Consider the following 23483-nt stretch of genomic DNA (forward strand, 5'->3'; position numbering starts at 1 on the left):
TCAAGGTCGGTGAAGAGTACGAGACCGTCATCACTACTTTTGGAGGTACTATATTCTTACTGTTTCTGATTAATTTGTTTACATGTGAAATTCATCAATGCATCGAACAAGTTATCCTCTTTTTAGCTTACACTCGTGTTTCTGAAAACAGCCCTCCGTCGTACCTCATTTTTTATATTGTATTCCTATCTCAATGTGTGCGCCACTGCTTCCAGATAAAACAAAGGCATCCTTTTTTATTACTCCTAAAGAACTGTTTCACTTGCATATGGTTAACTTGTTTAACAAGCTACCCTTTCAACTTCTATGGAGTCCCTGCTTCATGATTGGTCCAATTGTGCTTGTGTATCAAGATGATGAAGTCAGTAGATCTGAAGTCTTTTCTATATTGAAATGCATGTTGCGAGTAAAATATAATCCAAATTATTAATATGGAAGGACAGCAAGAGCAAATTGTCAAAACTTTTGGCTGCAAATTATTAATAATGTACCTGTCATACATATATAATAGTACTAAAACATAGCCGAAATAAGATGTACGGCAAAGAAGTAGGACCGTGTGAAAGCAAAACTATCTTTAGTCGTTGATTACTTGAAAATGTCCCCCACCTAATCTCTTTGATAAGTAATTGCTAAACATGCTGAGTAGGCAGGATTAACTTCTTTGTTCTGTAGTGCTAATATAATTAACAATTTTTTATTGTTTTCCAGGTTTATACAGGTATAGGCTAGGAGATGTGGTGAAAGTGATGGGCTTCCACAATTCAACCCCAGAACTGAAATTCGTATGCAGAAGAAACCTGATGCTCTCCATTAACATCGACAAGAACACCGAGAAAGATCTACAGCTAGCCGTTGAGAAAGCCGAGAAGGTAATAAACGCCGTTAAACTGGAAGTTGTTGACTTCACGAGCCACGCTGATCTTTCGACGGACCCTGGACATTACGTCATCTTCTGGGAACTCAACGGTGAGGCCAGTCAAGACGTTCTGCAAGAATGCTGCAATTGCTTGGATAGATCATTCGTGGATGCAGGCTACGTCAGCTCTAGGAAGGTAAAGGGAATCGGACCGTTGGAACTTAGAATCCTTCAGAGGGGAACTTTTCAGAAGATTGTGGATCATTACGTCGGAATGGGTGCTGCTGTAAGTCAGTTCAAGACGCCAAGATGTGTTGGTCCCATGAACAATGTTGTGTTCCAAATCCTGTGTACCAATGTTGTTAACAACTGCTTCAGTACTGCTTACTAGGTGAAAAGTTTGGTTTGTGTTTAATCATTGCTAATAGTGAAAATAAATAAAATCAGTTTACTAATTTAGGAAATTTTATATAAATTAAGAAAATATGTTTATAATTTTATTTTTCAACATAATTATAATTATATAAATTAAAAAATTATCATGAGAGATATGTAAGTGAATATGGTGAAATTTGTGGGGAAGAGTGTGTGGGAACATGAGAGTGAAAATAGTGAAGGTATAATGAAAAAATATAATTAATATAAATGGTGAGAGTATAATGAAAAAATATAATTAATATATTTTAAATTTATCAAAATTTATATCTAATTTTTTTAAAAAAATATATTTATATTAACATCTAATTTGATACGGAAGTTAGTAAGACTATCGAAATCGAAAATCTACTCTTGTCAAGTGATGTCAAAACAGTACTACCTATGATATGAATTGATCTTCAGTGGGTCCAAGATTTGACATTTGAACAATCTGTGCCATAGCCCATTAAACTTCTTGGACTGTGACTGGCCCTTACGTGACCCTTTTTTCTCTGAACATGACAAAGAACGAATAAGCATGGTTTGACCTGTCTACATTAATTTACGATTAAGTACGTGGTTGTGTTTGAGTGGTAGGCGGTGACCTGACCTCAATATGTAATTATTTATGATTATAATTATAGTAATTACTCCTTTCGTCATAAATTAAATACTAATTTAAGAAATTTCACACAAATTAATAAAAAATATATTTTTTGGTTTATTTTTCAACATAATTATGATTGTATAGATTAAAAAATCCTCATGAAAATATGTGAGTGAAAATGGTGTAGGAGAGTACATGAGAATATGATGGTAAAATTGGTGAAGGTGGTGAGAGTATAATGGAAAAACATAATTAATATTCCTTAAACTTATCAAAATTTACATTTAATTTAATATAAAAAATTATGTTTATATTAGCATTTAATTTGGGATAGAAGGAGTATTAATTTAGCCTTTGATGATAAATATGGGCTAAATGCAGGCCCATGAAGCCCAATAAGAGTCGAAGCGCGAGTTTAATGACGTCAATGCCTTTCTTCATCTGCTACTCTCCATTTGTTGTTCCTGTTACTTTCGACTGTGTTATTTGATTCACATACACAATGGTGGATTTGAAGAGAATGGTTAAGGAATTAAAGGAGAGTACAAAATTTGTATTGTCTGTTGAATTCTGGAGAATCGGATTGTACTGGACGGTGGCTCTACTCGTCTCTTACTTTCAATTGCTTTTGTTTCCTAAGCATTTCAAGTCCTACCCTCGTTGCTCCCCAACTTCGACATCATCAAAATCCATTAGCAGTACTGTTTGCATCATTACCGGCGTAAGTTCGATCACATCTCAACCGGTATTCTAATGATTAAAGCTTTAAAGAAGTTTGTTCTGTTTTATATAGGCTACGTCTGGTCTCGGTAAAGCTGCAGCTTTTGCTCTTTCAAAGGAAGGTTTCTTTGTTGTTCTAGGTAAACTTTTCCTCCCCTCTCTGTCCTGATGCTTTAAATTTCCTTTTGATCTTTCTTGTATGGCTTATGCTTTGAATTTCATGTTTTGTCTACAGCTGGACGCTCTACTACAAAATTGGCTGAGGTATTATTACAAGTAGCTTGTTCGTTTGAGCTTAAATTCTTCAATTATTTTGTGCATGTTTGATTGGATTGTGTTTTTGTTGCAGACTGTGGCAGAGATTAAAAATGTAAATAAAGATGCCCAGGTTAAAGCTTTTCAAGTCGACGTTTCCTCTCTTCAGTCCCTTTTGAAGTTTAAAGACTCGCTCCAACAATGGCTTCTGGACTCCAATATGCACTCTTCCATCCAACTATTGATAAACAATGCTGGGATACTAGCAACTTTGTCTCGTTGCTCTGAGGAGGGCTTTGATCAGTAAGTACTGACCTGAACTCAGTTTACACTTGGTGATGCCTGCTAGAGTTTTATCATTCCATTTCATGTGGTCTCGTCATAATTTTGCATGTTACAATTCTGTGGCTTTATGGTTAGTTTGTATGCGCTCAATGGTGAAAAGCACTTTGATCGAACTTATTTCAAAAAGGTTTGATGTCTTAATTGGACTGTTGGATTTTTTTTTTCTAGTTCTATTTAGATCACTTGAATTAACAGTGATTTACTTGTATGTATAGGGCGATGGGTACAAATTACATTGGTGCATTCTCTTTGACCAAACTTTTGTTACCACTTCTTGGTAACAGCCCTGTTGCTTCCCGGATTGTTAATGTTACCTCATTCACATACCGAAGTGGTAAGAATAGAACCAATCCTTTGTTGCAAAGTCATTTTGAATTTTAGAGGTCCATTTACATGATCTTTACCATAATTTTGAGTTGACAACTTAAGATATATTGGTTAAATTTCTGGTAGTTTTAACTTTTAAGGAAAAAAAGAAAAATGGTTGAAATCTCCTATGGGCTCTTTTGTTCAGTTCACTAAATCAGCTAAAACTTAGATCAGAGACAATATTTTTTTCCCCTTCAATTCTATGATGAAAAATTTAGATTTAAATTCTGTGATGAAAAATATGTTTGGATTCACTGTTGTTCCTTCAGTATCTTCCGTGCAGGTCGACAATGATACTGTTTCTGGGAAGTGCTTCATGAGATTGAAGGGGTATCCATGTGGTCATGTATATGAGTATTCCAAATGTAAGCATTAAATCAAAATTAGATGCTGTAGAGTTTAGATGGCATTTTATCTCTTTCTATAATTATTTTATATGTTTTTATTTTTTGGTTTTGCATTACAGTGTGCCTCCTTTTGTTCTCGTACGAGCTTCACAGGAGACTTGGCGCAATGGCTAACTTTCATCATGTCTCTGTCATGTATATGTTCCTATATTTGCCCTTCCTCTCATTTCAAAAAGAAAATATTAGTTGAGGCTAGCATTGCACATTGTATTTTGATATCACCTTTTTGTACTCATTATAGTGCAGTGGATCCTGGAGCAGTGGAAACAAATATCATGAGGGAACTTCCTTTGTGTATTTCCTATTTGGCATTGTCTGTTCTGAGACTTGTTGGCCTTTTGCAATCACCTGAGAGAGGTGTCTCCGCTATCCTTGATGCGTCACTAGCTCCTCCTGTGAGTTTCCTTAATCTAGCTGTTACCCATTCGCTGTCCATTTGATCTCATAATTCTCGTGCTTGTGCATTGCACTTTTTTTCATTTGCATCTGAATTCCAGGAAGTATCTGGGTTATATTTTTTTGGTGGAAAAGGTAGAGCTATAAATTCCTCAAAGCTCTCATACAATCCTAAGCTTGGGGAGCAACTTTGGACCACTTCCTCTGCTCTGTTGAAAGCAGCTTGTCTGGAAACTTGTTTTTCTGCTGCGGATACTATTTTATAGGTAAAGATTGTCTTCATTAACTAATCGAAGAAAAAACTTCAACTTGTTTATCAGAAGGGGATATAAAAAAAAATGACTTTGTGGCTGCCTGGCTGATTCCTTTCTCATTTCTTGCGTTCTAAGAAAAGCAAACTATGGCTATGGCCTCTTGCGAGATTCATGCCTTCTCCATTTGACAATGATCTCGATATATCTCACCCCCAGGCTGATAGGCAGCTCAATTTCTTTGGAAGATCAGTCTGCTGTCGACTTTGCTCAGCAGCTAGGATACATAGACCAATCACAATCAACAGTCAGGTCATTTGTATTATCCACTGTTGTAACAAACTTATTACTGATTTTTGTTTTTCTTTTATAGTTAGTTGAGTATGTTATGATGCATAGTTACAATTTTTATAATGTGAATAAATAAATAACTGAAATCAATTGTTTTCGCCAAAGTTGCCACTTCATATTCGATTGACCAACCGGAAGAGCAGAATCAAACTAGCATCCTTGACAAAGGTAATCAAAATGAAGATTTAAATGAATTTTACTGCCCATCGTCTTTTCAGAAGTTCTTATTGCCTTAAATTTAATACTTCACACTACTTTTATTTTCTTTTTTTCTTTTTTTAAACGATGAATTGATGTTGGAGCTACCACTTGAGTGTTAAAGACTTTCTCAACTCAATGTGCGAGTGCATTCCACTAATTAGCCACTAATTAAGTCACTTTCTCGTTGAATAGACAAAGACTTACCTAACTTTTAGACCCACAAACCATTCTCTTTCTTCCCTCAAAAAGCTTTTAGTCTTTTCGTAATTAATGAGAAACTATCTCTTCGCAGTATTCAAGTTTTCCATATCTGCATTGTCCAAAAGCTTAATCTCACAACCATTAATGACGAAGACAAGTACAAAGTCAAGGAATAATTAATGTCATACCGGCAATTATCCTTCGAGTATAAGAATGAGCTAATCTAGAGAATTTTCTTAGATGCACGTCATCCCTACACATTGATTTCGACATGTCTCTTCATTGAGTTGGTAATTATTACTTAGAGAGTTAGAATACAGTAAATGATGTACGACTTCTACTATTTTACATCATATAGTTGCAGTAATAAGAATACAAAGCTTTCTCAAAAAAAAAAAAAATAAGAATACAAAGCAAGTCAACAACCACAAGACGATAGGAAAGAAACTATCCAATTTGTTCTCACTGTGGATAAAGAAAGTAAGAAAGAGATGGCGGGAATGAATGAGGGACCACCACAGGACGAGAAGAAGCAGTCGCCGTGGGCCCATCCTATCTCAGGCAGTCATGAATGAAAGTAACACTTCTGAGACTCTGAGGTATGTATGTTGAAGTCGAAACCATTCTTTCTAGTTTCTCACTTTATCTTTTTTTTTTTTTTTCCCTTTTTCTTTCACATCTTTTCACGAAGAAGGCCAAAACACTGCTTTATTTATTTTTATCCTATTGTAGTGTATTGTATTTTATCACTTTAATCTTAAAAAGGAAAAGTAAAGACAAGTTACCCCGAATCTAATGCTTTTAAAACCGACAACCATACAAATTACAATACATACTACGATTATATTCAATCAAAAGAGACACCTTCCCATAACTTCATTCACTACAACAAATTTATTTCAATTTATAATACTAATAATGGAATGAATTAAAAAAAAGGTAAGTAGCCGATGAGTTCATTTTTCCTTTTATCTTTCCAGATAAGAGCCTCAGACAAACACCATTCCTTGGGTTCCCTACGAATTTCCTCTTTCCCAAAGGCTGATATCTAAAACGACATCGTTTGCTTCTTTTTCCTTTTGAAATAGACATTGTTTGCTTTTTTCCGTTTCTTAATACTAAATGAAAATATTTCTTTTTCCAAAAGAATCTGTGTTGGCGTGATTGTTGTGTTGTGTGCGTCTTAAAACTGGAACATATATACCGATACGATACGTAGAAGAGTATAAGCTCTGTCAGAAGCCCAAATTATTCCCAGACAGAGAGAGAGAGAATAGGTAGTAGTAACCTTCCCTCCTTCACTTACATTTCCCAGAACACCAAGACAAATCAAATTTGCTCCTCCAAATTTTTTTTCTCATCAAACAAGTTCCCTAAATAGCTGACAGCTCGAGAACATTAATGGTGATCCTTTTAGCTTAAGATCAACAACAACATCAAACCCTATTGAGATCCAAGCTTAACCCTTTTTTTTGTTGGTTTTAAGTGTAATTTGGGAACATTTAATGCATCTGTTGTGAGGTTGGTGGCATATTAACTAACAATGACGGAGTCGTCAACAACAGTGAGGTTAGTGAGATGTCCAAAATGTGAAAATCTCTTACAAGAGCTCCCTGATTACTCTGTTTATCAGTGTGGTGCTTGTGCCACCGTTCTAAGAGGTACGCTTTACTTCCTCTAATACGTTTCTTTTAAAGACTTGCTGTTTCTTTTTCTGTCTGTCTGTCTGTTCGGTTGATGAGTAAATGAATTCCTCACAAAACAGGAGAAGGTCAAAAAAATGTGACCTTTGGCTTGTTAGTTACTTATAAAGTAAAGACTCAATTTTGTTGTTGTTAATTACTTAAAGTTGCAGACTTGATCAAAGTATAATGGTCTGATTACTAGTATTATCTGCTGGTACTGGAAAGCTGAGAAATTATTGAACATGATTTTAAGCTAACAGAACATAATCTTGAGCTTTGAAACTGTGCCTCATTGGTGAATTTCACCTAATTCTATGAAGTTGAGGATTAGTTTTATTCATATTGAGCCTGAATGGGAGAAAAAATATTTTTGCTTTCTAATTGAAACCACTTAATTTTCATGTTTCACAGCGAAAAATAAACAGCAGGAAGAGGGTGATGCTTTGTTGGAGATGACAGATGGGGAAAGGCCCGCTATAATTCCTGCCAAGTCTCAAAGTTCCTCAGAGAAGGAAAAGGTAATCTTGAGTGACGCCTCAGATACAGATAATAAGTTGAATCCTCCCTCTTCTTCTGGGTGTTATGAGAGTAGTCCTGAGAAAAAAGATGAAGAACTTGCGGAGAGTTGTGGGCCTAACGGTAAAGCCGATAAGTTGCCTGTTGATCCTGATTTGAACGCCAACATTGATAAGTCAGAAAATCATATTAGCAGAGAACAAGAGGGTTTAGATTCCAACATTGGTGGATCCCACGGATCAGGACGAATGTCAGACTGGAGAGCTAGGGAGAGAGTCCCGAGAAGGGAAGAGGTGGAAGGTGTCAGATTCTCGACTTCAAACTATCTTGACAAGTCCACTCACCAGCATCCAGTTTCCTCTTTTTATGGTTATGGGGGACCACTTAGAAGTCGTATGGATCCTGACGGGCGTCAAAGAGTTCAGTACCTTGAACATGATCGAGTTGAGCTTCTCAAGAAGCTAGACGAATTAAGAGAGCAGCTTAGTCGATCATGTGATGTTGCTGACAAGACAAAGGAGAAATTTTTTCCGGCTCAAGGGAGAGTTCCGGTTCAAGATCCTTATGGTCGCTTGTCAAATGCATGGATTCCGAATGCTCCACCAATTTCCAATAAGGGATCGCCTTTTCTCAATAATTCTCCAGACTTGTTTCCCATGCATGGTGCATATCCTTCACATTCGATAATCAACTCAAAAGGTCAAATTCCGGGTTATAGGGATACTTTCGGGTCCCAAATGATTAGGAGAGCCCCGGACAAGTTATCTGGTCAATATCCATACTATTCTGACCAATTTATTGATCCATTCAGACAAAACACTTCACTTCATCAACCTCATTGTTCCTGTTTTCATTGCTATCAGCAGGTTTCAGCTTTTGGCAACAATAGGTTATCCGATGTGCCAAGTAATCCCATGATGTACCTACCTGAAAACCCTTCGGTTTTTGGTTCACGCGCTCAAAATGTTAGAAACTCAGCTCCCCCTCCTCGAATGAATGATGTTCATGGCCCGCCACAAAGATGGCCAAGTGATCTTAACCCGGAGATCAGCGGCCGTCCTCGACGGAGCAGTGGGATTCATCGCCGCCCTGTAGCTGGAGGTGCCCCATTTCTTACTTGTCATAACTGCTTTGAACTTCTTCGATTACCAAAGAAAGTAATGCATATGGGTAAAAATGAACAAAGAATGCGATGTGGAGCTTGTTCTACAGTGATCAGTTTCACAGTCAATGACAAGAAACTCATAATTTCAGATGATGCTGGCGTGGCAAAAGAAAGTAGTTCGTTCTCCCATGGCCGTGTGAATCGGTTCTCTTCTGATGATTATGATAGCTATGGATATGATTTTCAGACACTAGATAAGGAATCTTTACCCATCCTACCCTCTTTAAACTCAGTTAAGCCTCAGGAAATGCAAACCTTCCTTTCCACATCACCCAGTACCTCTGAGGATGAAAATAGTCCTAATATTTTGGTTGATACTAGAGAAGATCTAGCAAATGCTGCATTTAAAACCACCAAGTCTCCACCACTTCCAGTTTCTCCTCTACAAGAAAATTTTGATTACTCTGCTAGTTGTAATAATAATAACGAAGTGAACCGATTTGGCAAGGGAAACCGAAGTAGTCGTTCAGAACAAGAGAAGGTGATGCCAAACAAGGTCACTACACGACAAAATTCATTAAAAGAGGCAACTGAGATGGATGTGTCCTTCAACGAGCTCTCTAATTCTGATTCAGGCGATGCTAATAGAAAAGAAGAAGTTCAACCAAGAACAAATAAAGGAGGTGAATCTTTCTTTGCAAGCATTATTAAGAAGAGCTTCAAGGATTTCACCAAAACTAATAACAACAATCAAAGTGAACACCCCATTAAAGGTAGTGTTTCAATAAACGGGCATCCTATTCCAGATCGTTTAGTTAAAAAGGCTGAAAAGCAGGCTGGACAAGTTCACCCTGGACAATATTGGTAAGTAAATAAATTTTTTAAGGATACCATAGTCTATTATCATAAATATTTCGTACATTCAAGCTGTTTGTCTTTTAATCCAGGTATGATTTCCGAGCTGGATTTTGGGGAATCATGGGTGGTCCGTGCCTTGGCATAATACCTGTAAGTAAGAGTATATTCTGAATCTGTGCCGATACGTGAGAATTGGTGTTTGTCTATATCTCAAAAATGGTTTCTTCGTTTTGGTTGCAGCCGTTTATTGAAGAGTTCAACTACCCAATGCCACAGAAATGTGCTGGTGGTAACACACTTGTTTTCGTAAATGGCAGAGAGCTTCACCAGAAAGATATGGAATTGCTCGCTGCTAGAGGACTTCCAGTGGAGGGGAATAGACGTTACATTATCGAGATTAATGGAAGAGTCCTAGATGAGGACACTGGGGAAGAGCTCGATAGCCTTGGCAAACTTGCCCCTACGTAAGTGGATGGATAATGCTTCTATTAGTTGAATCATATTTATGTTAATTCGATTCGAACTCACAAGTTTTTTGTATCCTGAGCAGAGTTGAGAGGCTGAAACATGGATTTGGCATGAAAGCTCCGAAAACAATGGCTGCTTAAAGAGCTTTCAGAGAACAAGACCTTGATAGTGGCCCTCTATTCCGTGTTGCTCCCATTGAGTAATGATCAGTTCGGTCCTTAGTAGAATGAAAGGAAATAGTCCATTGGTGTGATATATGATATTGATATGTAGTGCTCTTTCTTTCTTTTCTTTTTCCCTTTCCGTGTTGCCAATTAGAAACTTGTATACGTGCAACATTGTACTCCTTTTGGAAGTGAGAATAGTTTTGGTTTTACGATTAAATTATCCCTATATATGCCATCGAATTTGTTTAAATGAGATTATAATCATGGTGATTTAGAGCCCCAAAATCACCATAGGAACTAAGCATCGTAGTTTTGTGGAAATGACAACAAACTCGAAACAAAAAGTTGTCCCAAAATTAAAGAAATGGTAAATGAAATAGATTGCAAATTAGAAGTTAAAATATAAAGTTGGAAATTCTAAAGAGATTGGCTTGCGAGTAAACAAATCATTGACCTACACGAGCGGAAGGAAAAGAATGCACTATGCTTGCACTTGCAGCCTCTAGTTTTTCTTTCCTATCTATAATTACTTTGTACTGAAGATGGGGCCGCAAAAATCAACATTCTTCTCTTCAGAGCTTTATAGCCCAGAAACAGGGCCCATGGGTTTTGTTTCAATGTGGGTCCTTCTATACAAAGAGAATTTAACTTGAATGTTTTTTTTTTATTGCCTCACATTCCATGAATATTTTCGAGTCATCCATGGTGTCCCAATTTTGTTAGGTATTTTTAGATATCTCATAGTCGACGGCCATAATTAATCTTCAGCTTCTAACTGTAAGTTCGAAGTTTTGATCTACCGGATGGAGGTACTCGTAAATTTCTGACTCAAATTATTAATCCATATATTTTTGTGAATGTCATAGTGGATGCCAAGATCCACGTTCAAAAAAATTGGAACATATATATATTCTTGGACAAATGAAGAACCCATATCAATCAAAATACGATTGGACCCCATCATTAATGAGGCCTACTGTCAAAAAGGAAATAATCTATGAGAGAAACCAAGCCCCCCCAATCTTTAGCCTTCCCACCTAACTCCGACTGTTTTTTCAATCACTCATCTCTAGCTTTATCTCCTTTTTTAACGGCTTATTTCAAGCAATTCTATTTTCTTAAAAGTGGAAAAGTCTGTTATCGACAATGCATAGTCGATTGTGTCTAAATCACTTTCGAAAGGAGCTGGAATCCTTAACTCTGGATGACTCTCGCTTCTCGGCATACAGCGAAGTCAATCAAGAGATAGCAGGGAAGATATATTCAACCAAAAAAGTATCCTACCACATTATGAAGGAGTTTTTGAGAAATTTGTGGCAGCTGAAAACCCTCTTCATCAAGGAAGCAGGTTTTAACATCTTCACCTTCAAAACGGACTCGGCAGAGGACCATAATTTTATCTTGAACGGCGGGCCATGGTCGTTCCAGGGGAAATTACTGGTTCTGAAGGCCTTTAACACCTCATTGAGACATGCAGATTTGGACTTCTCACAGCAGGACTTCTGGATTCAACTACATGGTCTGCTGTACTGCTGTCTAACAGCAGACCTGGGAGTAACCCTTGCTGGGAAAATAGGCATATTCAAAGATGTAGACGACATGAGCGGCAGTTACCTCAGGTTGCGAATAGGAATTGATGTCTGCGAGCCGCTTCAACGGGGATTCCCTCTCGTGTATCTTGGACAAAAGCACTGGGTTTCACTGAAATTTGAGAGAATTCATGCTTTGTGTGTGGCAAGCTCGAACACAAGACTTCTGAATGCCGTCTCAGAACAGGGGATAGACGAGCTCCCCTTCCTTTCAGTTACAGCCTCAAGGCAGGTGCTTCCGATCTTCCAGCCTTCAGGAAGGGTTCCCCAAATCCCAAAAAGGGCCCACCGGTGTCGAAAGGTTCCCTTGATCAAAGGGTTGATCCGGAAAGGAACTTGGGCAGTACCTCCTTTAATCCAACAGCTATTTTGTCAAATCGGGAGACAGGTGCGGCCATTGTCAGCAGAATCCCTGGTGATATCGTCCTTTCAGAAGATTCCCATCCTTTGCCTCCATGCTCGTCTCAGAGATTTGATCGCTGTACTGTTCAGCTAGTACAGTTTGAGCTTGCTTCAACCCTGGCCGATAGGAAGAGGAAGGGGCCTCTAGAACCGGATCTCCATGGGCTGCTCAACGTAGAAGAGACAAATCTTGGGCTGGCAATCTTAAGAGATCGAGAACTAAGAAAAAAGGCCAGAGCAGATGCTGAACTTTCTATCATCAGGGCCCACCCAGTGCTTAACCAGGCCCATCTTTCCTCAGACCCTGCTGCCGCCCCAATAGCTTACAGTATATTAAGAGTTGCTCGTTCAGAGGGAGAGCTAGCCTTCTTAGAAGCGGGAGGTTCAGCACAAGCTCATCAGTTGGCAGGAGTGGAGCGGCTAGAGGGAATGGATTGGACTACGAGACTGGGCCGCCCAACTGGTACGTCTGACCCTCTTGAGGCCCTCATTAACCACTCAGCCAAGGATACCCATGAGATTGGCTCAATCCAAATGGAAATCTTGGGCTCCCCTTCCGCCCGTGAACACAGATTGCAAACATCTCCTCAACCCCTCTCCTTCACCAGCAGGAGTTCCAGGACAGCGGCACGTCTCAGACAAGTGACGCTTTCAGAGTCTCTTCAGTCATATTTGAATAGTCCCGCAGCAAGAGCAACGCAGGAACAAGGGCTCTTTGGCTCATTTGAGGCAGCGCATCTTGACAGGTCAGTACTTAATCCAGCGACACCCTTTGCCCCTTTTGACGGTTTTCTGGGGGTTAATGATGCAGCTGGTCGAACGGCGTGGAGTGAGGAGGCTCACTCCCACCAACCCTAATGAATGCCTTAGCATGGAATTGCAGGGGTTTGGACAACCCCAGCAAGCTTAGAGCTCTGGTTAATTTTCAGAGGTTTTGTCAGCCCTCCTTGATCTTCTTATCTGAAACTAAGAAGTTGGTCAAGGATTTATCTTTTATTAGGAATAAATTACGTATGGCGGACTGTTTTGGCGTGGACAAAGATGGTCTTAGTGGAGGTTTAGCTTTGTTCTGGTCTGATGAGGTTTCGGTTGTTCTACTTTCATTTTCCAAACACCATATTGATTTATCAGTGAACAATTTATGGCGCTACACCGGGATTTATGGCTGGCCGGAATCTGTCAACAAGAAGATGACTTGTCAATTATTGAGAGAGTTAGCACCAAAGAGCTCATTGCCTTAGATGATCTCCGGGGATTTCAACCTTATCCTGGACTTATCAGAGAAATGGGGAGGTCAGCAGAGAGCTTGTGAAAACATGAGGATATTCAGAGAGACGGTGAGTGACTGTGGTTTGGCCGATATTCCCTTTACTGGTTTTCCCTTCACCTGGAAAAACAAAAGCACACTCGGTAGGCCGGGAGAATTCATTCAAGCTAGACTCGACAGGGCTTTTGCCTGTAAGTTATGGGCTCGGATGTTTCCTACAGCAGCAGTCCTGAACTTTTCAGACTACACCTCGGACCATTTGCCCATTATCGTCCACTTAGATGGCCTTCCCCAAACAAAGAAGCACCACTTCTTCCGCTACAATAATGATTGGAGCAAGGACCAGGAATGCTCTCAGATGATTAGGAAGGTATGGAATGTTTGTTTTGCTGCTTCTAATGCCGATGAATGCTGGGATAAGATATCCCAATGCAGGCTGAACCTTATCAAATGGAGCAAGGACCATCCGAATAACTAGAGAGCCAGAATTAAGAATAAGTCAGCCGCCCTGTTATCATGCAAATCTCTCCCTTTCTCTGCTGAAAATGGGGAAAAAATTCTGGCACTTCAAGCTGATATAGCGGAACTGAATAGATTGGAATCAGACTATTGGCGACAAATGGCCAAATGTCACCGGTACCAAGAAGGAGACAGAAATACCCATTTCTTCAATGCCTACGCCTCCAGCCATCTAAAGCGAAACAGAATCGATGGTCTCAGAGATGCGAACAACGACTGGTGTACCACAAATTAGGGAATTGCATCCATAGCTGACACTTACTTCTAGAAACTCTTCACAACTCAGGGCTCCCGCCCAGTAAGCACGGACATAGTGCTTCAGTGCATCGAATCCAAAGTTTCTAACGATGAAAACAGGGCTCTCTCAGAGCCAATCTCTCTGGAGGAGGTGTCCGCGGCCATTAAAGCCATGAATTCCAACAAGGCTCCTGGGCCTGATGGGATCAACTCAGAGTTCTACCAAAAGAATTGGGAAATGATTAAGAAGGAAGTCACGTGTGGTGTTAAGGATTTTCTGGATGGAGGGGCAGTGCCCGCGGAGTTTAACCAAGCTCATTTAGTTCTCATCCCCAAGGTTTAACTTCCTCAATCCATTATTGAGTTCAAGCCTATCGGACTTTGTAACGTTCTCTACAAGATTATAGCCAAAGTGTTAGCGAATCGCCTGAAAGCTATCCTGCCCAAGATCATCTCCAAAAACCAGTCTACCTTCCTATCCGGAAGATCAATCTCCGAAAATGTTATTCTAGCCTATGAGCTAATGCATCACATCAAATCTCAGAGGACAGGTAACTTGAGTCATTGTGCGATTAAGACGGATATGTCCAAAGCTTTTGACCGCGTTGAGTGGGGTTTTCTCAAAGAAATTATGAAGAAGCTGGGTTTCTGCGATAGATGGATTTCCTGGATCATGAGATGTGTCTCGACTACATCATTATCTGTATTAGTTAACGACAGCCCGGGTCCGATTTTTTCACCCTCTAGAGATTTAAGACAAGGAGACCCACTTTCTCCCTTTCTTTTCCTTATTTGCTCGGAAGGTCTCTCATTGTGCATTCATAGAGCTGAGCGTGAAGAGCTTATCAGTGGTTGCTCAATTTCGATGAGGAACATGAAGATCTCGCACCTTTTATTTGCCGACGACAGTGTCTTCTTTATAAAGGGTTGCCATAACGAAATCACAGTACTGAAGCGTATTTTTGATGATTATAGCTCAGCCTCGGGACAAGTTATCAACGACCGAAAATCAAGTATTTTCTTCAGTCCCGACTCGTCAAGGATGCTTAGAAGGGACTTAAAATCTCTTCTCGGCATCGAGGAAACTCTCAATGGGAAACTAAAAAATTCTCTCCTTCAAAGACTTAGTGAGTAGAATATGGCACCAGACAAATTATTGGTCTTCTAGGTTTCTCTCCAAGGCCGGAAAATTGGTTATGATCAAAGCGGTAGCGCAAGCAATTTCGACTTACATCATGTCCTGTTTTAGCATCCCGAAGAAAATCCTCGATGAAATCGAAAAGATCATTAAAAGCTTTTAGTGGGGGGTTTGCAGAAAAGAAGATGGGTCAGCTGGATCGCCATGTCTAGCTCCAAATCTAAAGGTGGCTTGGGACTTCGAGATTTCAGAGCATTCAACTTGGCTCTCCTCGCTAAGTAGGGCTGGCGTATCATTCATGAACCGGACTCCTTTTGGCTCAAACTTTGAAAAAGAGGTATTTCCCAACTTCTTCTTTTCTTGAAGCTGAACTAGGAAGAAACCCTTCCTACGTTTGGCGTAGCATCCTGGAAGATAGAGAGATTCTTCAGGCAAGCTCAGTTTGGAGGGTGGGTAACGGAATTAGAATCCGCATCCTTGAAGACAACTGGGGTTGTAATATCCAATTTTCAAAAAGGGAGAAGCAGAATTTAAAGAGAAACGGTATCTACTGTGCAGCACAGCTCCTGAACAGAGAAACAGGCCAATGGAACACTAGACTCCTTCAATCTCTCTTCAGGCCCTTAGTGGCAGCAGCAATTGGGAAAACCCCAATCCTCCCTTTCAACGATGACCTGATGGCCTGGAAGAATACAAAAAATGGGACCTTTACGGTTAGAAGCGCTTATTTTGTGGCCCTGGATCTCAGGCAAAGCAACGTTTACTCCCCTCCGTTTCCTAAGTTCTGGGCGATAATTTAGAAGCTCCAGGTTATGCCTAAAATAGCCCTCTTCCTCTGGCAATTGGGACACCAAAGGTTAGCTACTAAGGACATCCTGCGCTCTCGAGGTACGAATCATGGTTCTCAATGCCCGGTATATAAATTGGAGCCCGAAAACATTGGGCACCTTTTCCTCTCTTGTAGCTGGGTCAAAAAATTCTAGAGTTTATTGTTTCCTAATCTAGATGTTGGAGTGTGGCAGAATGAAAATTTCTTCCAGTGGTTTTTTAGGATGCATGATTTGTTAGACATTAACTCCTACATTTCTTTGAACATTGGGCTGTGGATTACTTGGAAAAATAGAAACGACGCGTGGTCCAACTCCCTGTGCGCTACTCCCCAGTCAGCTGCTACTCTGGTCATGCATATTAAGGCATTGCCGTCCAGGTCAGCCAGTCTGTCGAATCAACCCCAGCCCAGTTCCTCTAGAGGCTGGATCCCCCCTCCGCAAGGCACGGTCAAGGTTAACTCGGACGCGGCGTTATTTAAAGGATCAGGATGCTGGGGGCTCGGTATTGTTTTGAGAGATCACCTTGGTAAGACTATTTTCTACAAATCCTTGTTTGAACAGGGGATCATGGACATTCTTTATGCTGAAGCTGTGGCTCTCCTACAAGGAATCTTAGTGGCCTTATCCCTTGATTTTTCTCATGTTATAGTTGAATCTGATGCTTTGATGGTGGTTAACGATGCTTTGAGCACCGGCCCCTCTTTTCTTTCTTGCAGAGATGTAATTTTTAAAATTAGATCTTTAGCTAAAAATTTCATTTCCTGTAATTTTGTTTATGTACCAAGAACGGGTAATTTGCTTGCCCATCATATTGCTAATTTAAGAAGTAATGGGCAAGGAAGATTACACCTTCTCTGACTTTTGTAGCTAACTCAGATTCAGCTCAATAGTACATCAGTTCTGATGGGTACAGTACATATGGGTACAGTAAACCCAAATGGTGAACAGAAAAGAGTCGGACCGGATTTTAAAATGCCGGTCCGACTAATTACCACTAATCACCTTAATTAACACACAAAACCGACTTTTTGTTGCCGGTCCCGTAGGAAACCGGCTTTGGGACTGCCGGTTCTAAGCAAAACCGGCACTTTAAAGCCGGTTTTGTACTGAACCGGCATTTTAATTGCCGGTTTTGCATTGGACCGGCAGCTTCATTCCCGGTCCAATACAAAACCAGCAATTAAAATACCGGGTTCAGTACAAAACCGGCAATTAAAATGTCGGTTCACGCATAAAATTTAATTTAATTTTATCCGGCAATCCGAATGACGGTTCGACATATTTTTCTATAAAAACCCCATGCCCATTTCTCAATTCCACACCCCATTTAATATGTACATTTTTTCCGCCGACAGGCTATTTTTAATATTTATTGAATTTCAATTTTTTTTTCAATAAATATGTGTTCTTATCTGAATTTATACTGGAAGAGTTCTATACAATTCGTTGAAGGCAAGGTCGTGGTGTCTAGCTTACCCGACGCATCGTATTTCATCGATCGTATTTTGGATTACGATGGGTTTTCTCGAATAATGTGCAACTTTGTCGGGATTCGAAGAGAGCAGGTACAATTAAATCTTATTTATATATACGCGGTAGATAATGGTGAAAACCAATGTATCGTAATAAATGATGATGCTATGCTGCCATTATTGTATCAACACCAATCATGGAGTCGTCACTTGTTCATAAGCTACATCCGATTCATAATTCTTTCCGGACATCAAGCTTCAATAACGCGGGAGAGGGTAGTAGTAGACCACGCGACGACGCACACAATTACAGGGAGGCTTCTGCCGAAGCTAGCCAAGGCGTCGTGCACGTCGAACCCAATCAGGATAACGCTGCCCCCCAATGGAGATCACTGTTGCAGAGGCTCGGGAGTCGGGTATTCGGTGGCGGCAGACGACGCAGACAGCAATCACCAGAGGATCCTCCGCCTTTTGTACCTCCTCCACCGCCCGCAGCCGCGCGTAATTCTGTATCGGATTTTAGGGTTGCACCCCCTCGACATGTGGTGCCTCCTCCTCCACTTGCGGCCGCTCGTTATTCTGTATCGGATTTTAGGGATCTTCCGTCTCGCCCAGCTGGATCCTCTCGAATGGGAGAGGGTAGTAGTAGCTCTCGCGTAAGACGAGGAAACGCGTCATCGGACGAGGATTACATCGTCCCACGAGAAGAGACTATCATGTGTTCAGCAACATGGATGGGCCTAATGAGGTAACAAACCGCCGCATTCCTGGTGCTCCGGAATTATACAATGGGGACCCTAATTGTATAAAGCTGGGAACACATTTCTCTAGCAAGGACGAGCTTCATGGTGCGATGGCGATCTGGACAACCAGGGTTGGGAAGAGAAATGCGAACGACGAAGTCAGATCGAGCAACTTGGGCAGCAGAATGCGTTAATCGCCCGAACAAACGCACCAAGGAGCCGTATGACGGTATTATATGCAACTGGAAGATTCGGGCTACGTTCCGGAGGGAATATCGAACGTGGCAAATTACCGTGTGGTGTGACGGACACAACTGTGACGGATCGGAGAATCTTCGTGAGGACAGGAATATAACTCAAGGTCACGTTGCATACGTCATAATGGGAAAGATTCGAGAAAAACCTAATTACCCGACCTCGGCAATAATTGACGACTGTAAAGCAGCATTCGGCGTTACAATTGGGAGAAAAAAAGCTTGGGACGGTAAGCGAGTGGCGATGAACCAGGTGTATGGAGACTGGGAGACGAATTTCCGCCAACTACCCGGCTACATGCGAGCTCTTCAGAACTGCCGAGATGGGACTGCAGTACAGTGGAAGTTCAAGAAGGAGGACGGGAGTGTTGACAGTAGGAGGAAGATTTTCAGGTACCAACACAACTTTAACGGGTTTTTCTTGAATAACCATTTTACTCCGTACACTGATTTATCGTTATTATTCAGGTACGTATTTTGGCATTTCGGTGCCACGAGACTCACTTTCGAACACAGCCACCCTGTGGTTACTGTCGACGCAACCCATCTTCGCGGGTCGTACAACGGTAAGGCGATTGTAGCGGTCGTGAAGACTGCCAACGACAGAGTGGTTCCAGTCGCATATGCGATCGTAGACGAGGAGTCTAGCCACAGTTGGTACTGGTTCTTAAAGTACCTGAAAATTCACGTTCTACGAGATACATTCACCTGCATCATCTCGGATCGTAATTCGGGGATCTTGTCCGCGACTGCGAAGCTCGATACCAAATTTCCCAACTGGGGTGTTCACAGGTGACTGTTTACGGGACTTTAATCGTAATTTCAAGTTCAAATTATTCATTCAATTAATTACTTCTTCCGAACAGGTATTGTATGGAGCACATTCGTGCTAATATGCTTTCAAACGTGCCGAAGAAGGCAGGATTATATGGCTTAGCTTGGACAGTCGGTACCGAATTGGACGAGGCTAGGTATACTCAAGCATGGGCAGATCTCATAGAATCGAGTCCGCCTGCAGCAGCATATCTCCAAGGTATTCCCCTAGATAAGTGGACGTTGATGAACGACGGATTCCATCGATGGGGGACAACCACCTCGAACGACGTTGAGAGTTACAATAACGTTCTCAGAGGCGACCGCTTCTTGCCTATCAGGGCATTCGTTCAGGCCACGCACGCCAAAGTCATGGCGATATTTGTTGACGAAATGTCCAAGATAAATAGATACAGATATCCGCTCGCACAAAAACCGATGGCGACGTTCGAGGAAAACAAAATGCGTTCAAGACGGTACGAAGTCTCGCTATATCCAAACGCACCCGGTCGTGTGTTCAAAGTAAAATCTCCTCCTGCTCGTTTTGGAGTTCCAGGCAACGGCAGAGACCACGACAGGAGGAGTTGCACGTTCACGCATACACCGGCGGATAGACTGCCGTTGAACATGTTGTACGACCCGTACGGACTTCAAGGTAATGCGCCTCTCGGTGAGCACAACTACGACGACGACAGTTCAGATGAGGACTACAATGTGGACAACGACGACGACGTCGAAGATGATGACGATTACGACGACGACGAGTACGACGACGAGGATGCCGTCGACCATACCGATGATGATGATGTGGAAAACGACGATTAAGTCGTTGATAACTATGTATTTAATTTACCCTCCGAGATAATAATTGGGTTCTACATTAATGCCTACATTACGAAATACATTGTTTAATTGTTAATGTTCGGAGTATAGAGTGTAAAATGAAAAAAATAAAATTGTACGTATAAATATAAACTTTTAAAACCCATATACTTAACCATTAAAACAACCATATGAGTAGATATTATTTTGTTTTACTTCGTACAATCAAAAATATATATGTTCTTTGTTTATGAAATCCATCCCATATACATACGACGAAAGACTACTCCTTCATACAGTCTAAATTTAATTAATAAGATAAAAAAAAATATCTATATCATCTGACGTCGAGATATAACCAACTGCTGCGTTTTTCCTTCTGACCGAAATTGGCTCTAGTCGATCGTCGCACCCGTACGTCCTCCGCAGTCGGTTCGGCAGATTGAATACTAGTGCCTAATAATTACGATAAGATCAAACGATTACACTTGTCAATAAATGTACATTAGAAAAAGTACGTGAAAACGTATAAATTATTACAAACATATTCTAACCATAATAAGTATCCCCTCCCTGCTGTGTTGCGTACTCCGCAAAACCCGATAACCCGGCTGTGGACGTCTCGAGAAGTCCCCGAGAGCTCGATCCGATCCCTAAACTAATGTCCACTCCGCTATCGATCGGAGCCGTCATATGCTGTGCGGGCATATCATAATCAAACAGGGCGCCCATGAAATCATGCTGAATATTACCCGGTTGAGTGGGAGGTCCGGAAGCCGTCATATGCTGTGCGGGGATCTCAACATATGGAGAAGTCGTGTCGGTCAAGTCCTCGACACGATAATCGGTGGAAGTGAATATATTAGTGAAGCCGCTCGGCCAATCGGACTGCACATTTTCCAAGTCGATTGGCAGTGCACCTGGCGCTTGTTGGAGACCACCTCCACGATGTGATGATGTGGGACGACCGGACGACCCACTATGACGAGAAGACCCAGGGGGCCAAGAAGGACCAGGCCTAAAATCAGAAACGGAATGTCGAGCAGCGGCCGGCGGAGGAGGAGTAGGTACATAAGGAGGAGGAGGTACCTCAGCTGGTCGGTCTCTGCGTCGTCTCCCGCTACCCGTAATCCGACTGCCTAGCCTTTGTAGAAATGATCTCCGTTGTGGGGCCCTGTAACCTTGTGTGGGATCCACTTGAACGACGTCCTGCGGAGCTATGGCGGTCTCCTCTAATATCGGCACACCAGACGCCTCCATCAGATTACGGAGATCGGACGAGACCTTACCGAAACCTTCACTACACGCACGGTGATATTCGTTGTGACTCAACAACTCCTCAAGTCTTTGCACCTCGTATATTATTCTGCTCAACCCGTGGCTCTGCAAATGAATACCACATAACAATTTCTAATAAGTAAATCACCACATGAACTAAACAGCGAATTAATAAGTAAAACATCATATCACCTAAACAATGAATTGATAAGTAAAACATAACATCACCGTAACAGTTATAAACATTACGTACCAAGGCATTAACCGAACCCGTATGGCCATGGTAACCCCCGCTGGACGGCGCCCGATTGGGCTGCTGAACTAATCGGACTGTCTTATCCAGATACCACTCTTCATATCGGGGCACCGTTGTCGGGACTAGTGTCGGCGGGCCCTCAACGACATGGTGCGCACGTCGGAACCAATGACGAACGTGCCAGTCATGAACAGCTTCCCAGTCAACAGCGTAGGACGACCTCTTCGTCCGGTGCAAGATCTCAGCACCTGGCTGATCTAGGGGTGCCTGTGGCACATGCTGCAGGCGACCGAACTGCCGCATCACCCTGTCAGGATAGTGACACTCCACAACATAAAAGTAGTGGACGTAAGTCCTGGACATCCATATATTCTCGCCTTCACGGCATCCATTAGGTAGACCGACAAGCAGGTCGGCATACGGTGTCCAATCGAACTGAAACGAAATGACGAAAATAATTGTTACAAATAAATTAATATTACGAAAAATAATACTCTGAAAAATTTAAAATACCTGGGATGGAGTCAGGACCGAGAGCTGATCTCTATACCCTACTAGTGAATGGCTGGTGATGGTAGTCCTCGACATAGGTCTCGTCCACCTGCGTCGATTAGCATTTTAGTAAACTGCATAAAAAACATAACTTACTGACAGTCGTATAATATAAAGAATTAGCGAAATTACTTTGCAGCAAGTGGGGAGTCCGGAGGCAGCTCATGCCCTCGACGATTCCTTGGCCTCACTTTAGATATCCTCGTCCATGCCCATGACTGGACGAGTAGACCGCACATGAGAGAGTTTTTCTCACCAGATCGCGCCGAATCGCATAGTGCGCAATATGTGTATGCCAGAAGGGCTCTGCCCCAGCTGAAACAATCGCACCTCTCTGGGTCTTCTAGTAGGCGCAGTGTGAATAGGTTGATTTTGTTCTGGCTGTGATCTGGAAAGAAGCAACCGGCGAGCAAAAATGCTAGCATACATCGCGCCCTTTGAAGCGCATCCAGCTCAGAGGTAATTTCTGCCCCGTGAAGTCCCTGGAGGTGGGCCTTAATACTTGTCAATTTTATGCCAGTCTTGGATGTCTTCTCCGGCACGAAGCCCAATAATCCAAATAGGTACCCATCGATGTCGGGGTCGTACGCCTCGGTACCAGTTACGGGGGCACCGTCGACCCGAAGTCCGAGCAGCACCTCCACGTCCTGTAGGGTAATGGAGGCCTCGCCGACAGATAGGTGGAAGGAATGTGTCTCTGGCCTCCATCGCTCAGCTAGTGCGGTAAGGAGGTGGTGGTCGTACTCCATGTACCCGACCTTCGCAATCAAGCCGAAACCCATCAACCGTATAAAGTACATGACCTCTTCGGTTGCACACCCTTCGTCGTCCGCCATGCACTCCCAGAAGAAAAAGTCAGCTCTCCTTATCCTCATAGCATCCTCGACATCCTCCCCGGACGAAAATATGTCGCGGGACCTGTGCTGCGGCTGAAACCACAGTAGATCATCCGAAGTAGAACCCTGCGCCGTCCAAGAGGATCTCGCCGCCATAATCTGGAAAAAAATAACAATAAATCCTAACCGTTAAATTTTCTAATTTAATCATTTTATATTGTTGATTAAATTATTTTATAAAAAAAAATTAAGAAATTTAAATTATTTAGAACTAAATAATCTAACAAACCAAAATAT

The 23483-nt window shown here is 41.6% G+C and overlaps 5 protein-coding genes across 5 annotated transcripts; all 5 read left to right on the forward strand.

Annotated features, from left to right (window-relative positions):
• Positions 1-5: 5 nt before the first annotated feature.
• On the forward strand, positions 6-1250 carry LOC139885156 (jasmonoyl--L-amino acid synthetase JAR4-like; the record flags this gene model as incomplete). Its single annotated transcript, XM_071869101.1, has 2 exons — positions 6-45; positions 712-1250. Coding segments are annotated over 2 exons (579 nt in total), but the record flags the coding sequence as incomplete, so codon positions are not given.
• A 1153-nt stretch (positions 1251-2403) lies between these two features.
• LOC139885158 (uncharacterized) lies at positions 2404-4641 on the forward strand. The gene is made up of 9 exons (XM_071869102.1): positions 2404-2604; positions 2677-2743; positions 2839-2867; positions 2953-3161; positions 3419-3537; positions 3842-3937; positions 4039-4114; positions 4221-4374; positions 4477-4641. The coding sequence occupies exons 1-9, from the start codon at positions 2404-2406 to the stop codon at positions 4639-4641; spliced, it is 1116 nt and encodes a 371-aa protein (XP_071725203.1).
• A 2281-nt stretch (positions 4642-6922) lies between these two features.
• Positions 6923-10151, forward strand: LOC139885159 (uncharacterized). Its single transcript, XM_071869103.1, has 5 exons — positions 6923-7040; positions 7476-9549; positions 9633-9693; positions 9784-10007; positions 10094-10151. The coding sequence occupies exons 1-5, from the start codon at positions 6923-6925 to the stop codon at positions 10149-10151; spliced, it is 2535 nt and encodes an 844-aa protein (XP_071725204.1).
• A 5991-nt stretch (positions 10152-16142) lies between these two features.
• On the forward strand, positions 16143-17018 carry LOC139885160 (uncharacterized). The gene is made up of 2 exons (XM_071869105.1): positions 16143-16244; positions 16353-17018. Exons 1-2 carry the CDS (start codon positions 16143-16145, stop codon positions 17016-17018), a joined length of 768 nt encoding a protein of 255 aa, XP_071725206.1.
• Positions 17019-18477: 1459 nt separating this feature from the next.
• Positions 18478-20267, forward strand: LOC139885161 (uncharacterized). Its single transcript, XM_071869106.1, has 2 exons — positions 18478-19421; positions 19496-20267. Exons 1-2 carry the CDS (start codon positions 18478-18480, stop codon positions 20265-20267), a joined length of 1716 nt encoding a protein of 571 aa, XP_071725207.1.
• Positions 20268-23483: the final 3216 nt, after the last annotated feature.

The sequence above is a fragment of the Rutidosis leptorrhynchoides genome, unplaced genomic scaffold, assembly GCF_046630445.1.
Source record: "Rutidosis leptorrhynchoides isolate AG116_Rl617_1_P2 unplaced genomic scaffold, CSIRO_AGI_Rlap_v1 contig84, whole genome shotgun sequence".
Taxonomy (NCBI): domain Eukaryota; kingdom Viridiplantae; phylum Streptophyta; class Magnoliopsida; order Asterales; family Asteraceae; genus Rutidosis; species Rutidosis leptorrhynchoides.

What these genes read in the sequence shown, in the direction of transcription:
- LOC139885159 (XM_071869103.1), top strand. Translation starts at nt 6,923, where the DNA reads ATGACGGAGTCGTCAACAACAGTGAGGTTAGTGAGATGTCCAAAATGT. An exon ending in CGTGCCTTGGCATAATACCT is followed by an intron (nt 9,694 to 9,783) that starts GTAAGTAAGAGT and finishes TTTTGGTTGCAG; the next exon opens with CCGTTTATTGAAGAGTTCAA. An exon ending in CTTGGCAAACTTGCCCCTAC is followed by an intron (nt 10,008 to 10,093) that starts GTAAGTGGATGG and finishes TATCCTGAGCAG; the next exon opens with AGTTGAGAGGCTGAAACATG.
- LOC139885158 (XM_071869102.1), top strand. Translation starts at nt 2,404, where the DNA reads ATGGTTAAGGAATTAAAGGAGAGTACAAAATTTGTATTGTCTGTTGAA. An exon ending in CTGTTTGCATCATTACCGGC is followed by an intron (nt 2,605 to 2,676) that starts GTAAGTTCGATC and finishes TGTTTTATATAG; the next exon opens with GCTACGTCTGGTCTCGGTAA. An exon ending in ATGCGTCACTAGCTCCTCCT is followed by an intron (nt 4,375 to 4,476) that starts GTGAGTTTCCTT and finishes TCTGAATTCCAG; the next exon opens with GAAGTATCTGGGTTATATTT.
- LOC139885160 (XM_071869105.1), top strand. Translation starts at nt 16,143, where the DNA reads ATGCCTAAAATAGCCCTCTTCCTCTGGCAATTGGGACACCAAAGGTTA. An exon ending in ATCATGGTTCTCAATGCCCG is followed by an intron (nt 16,245 to 16,352) that starts GTATATAAATTG and finishes GGAGTGTGGCAG; the next exon opens with AATGAAAATTTCTTCCAGTG.
- LOC139885161 (XM_071869106.1), top strand. Translation starts at nt 18,478, where the DNA reads ATGGTGCGATGGCGATCTGGACAACCAGGGTTGGGAAGAGAAATGCGA. An exon ending in CCCAACTGGGGTGTTCACAG is followed by an intron (nt 19,422 to 19,495) that starts GTGACTGTTTAC and finishes TCTTCCGAACAG; the next exon opens with GTATTGTATGGAGCACATTC.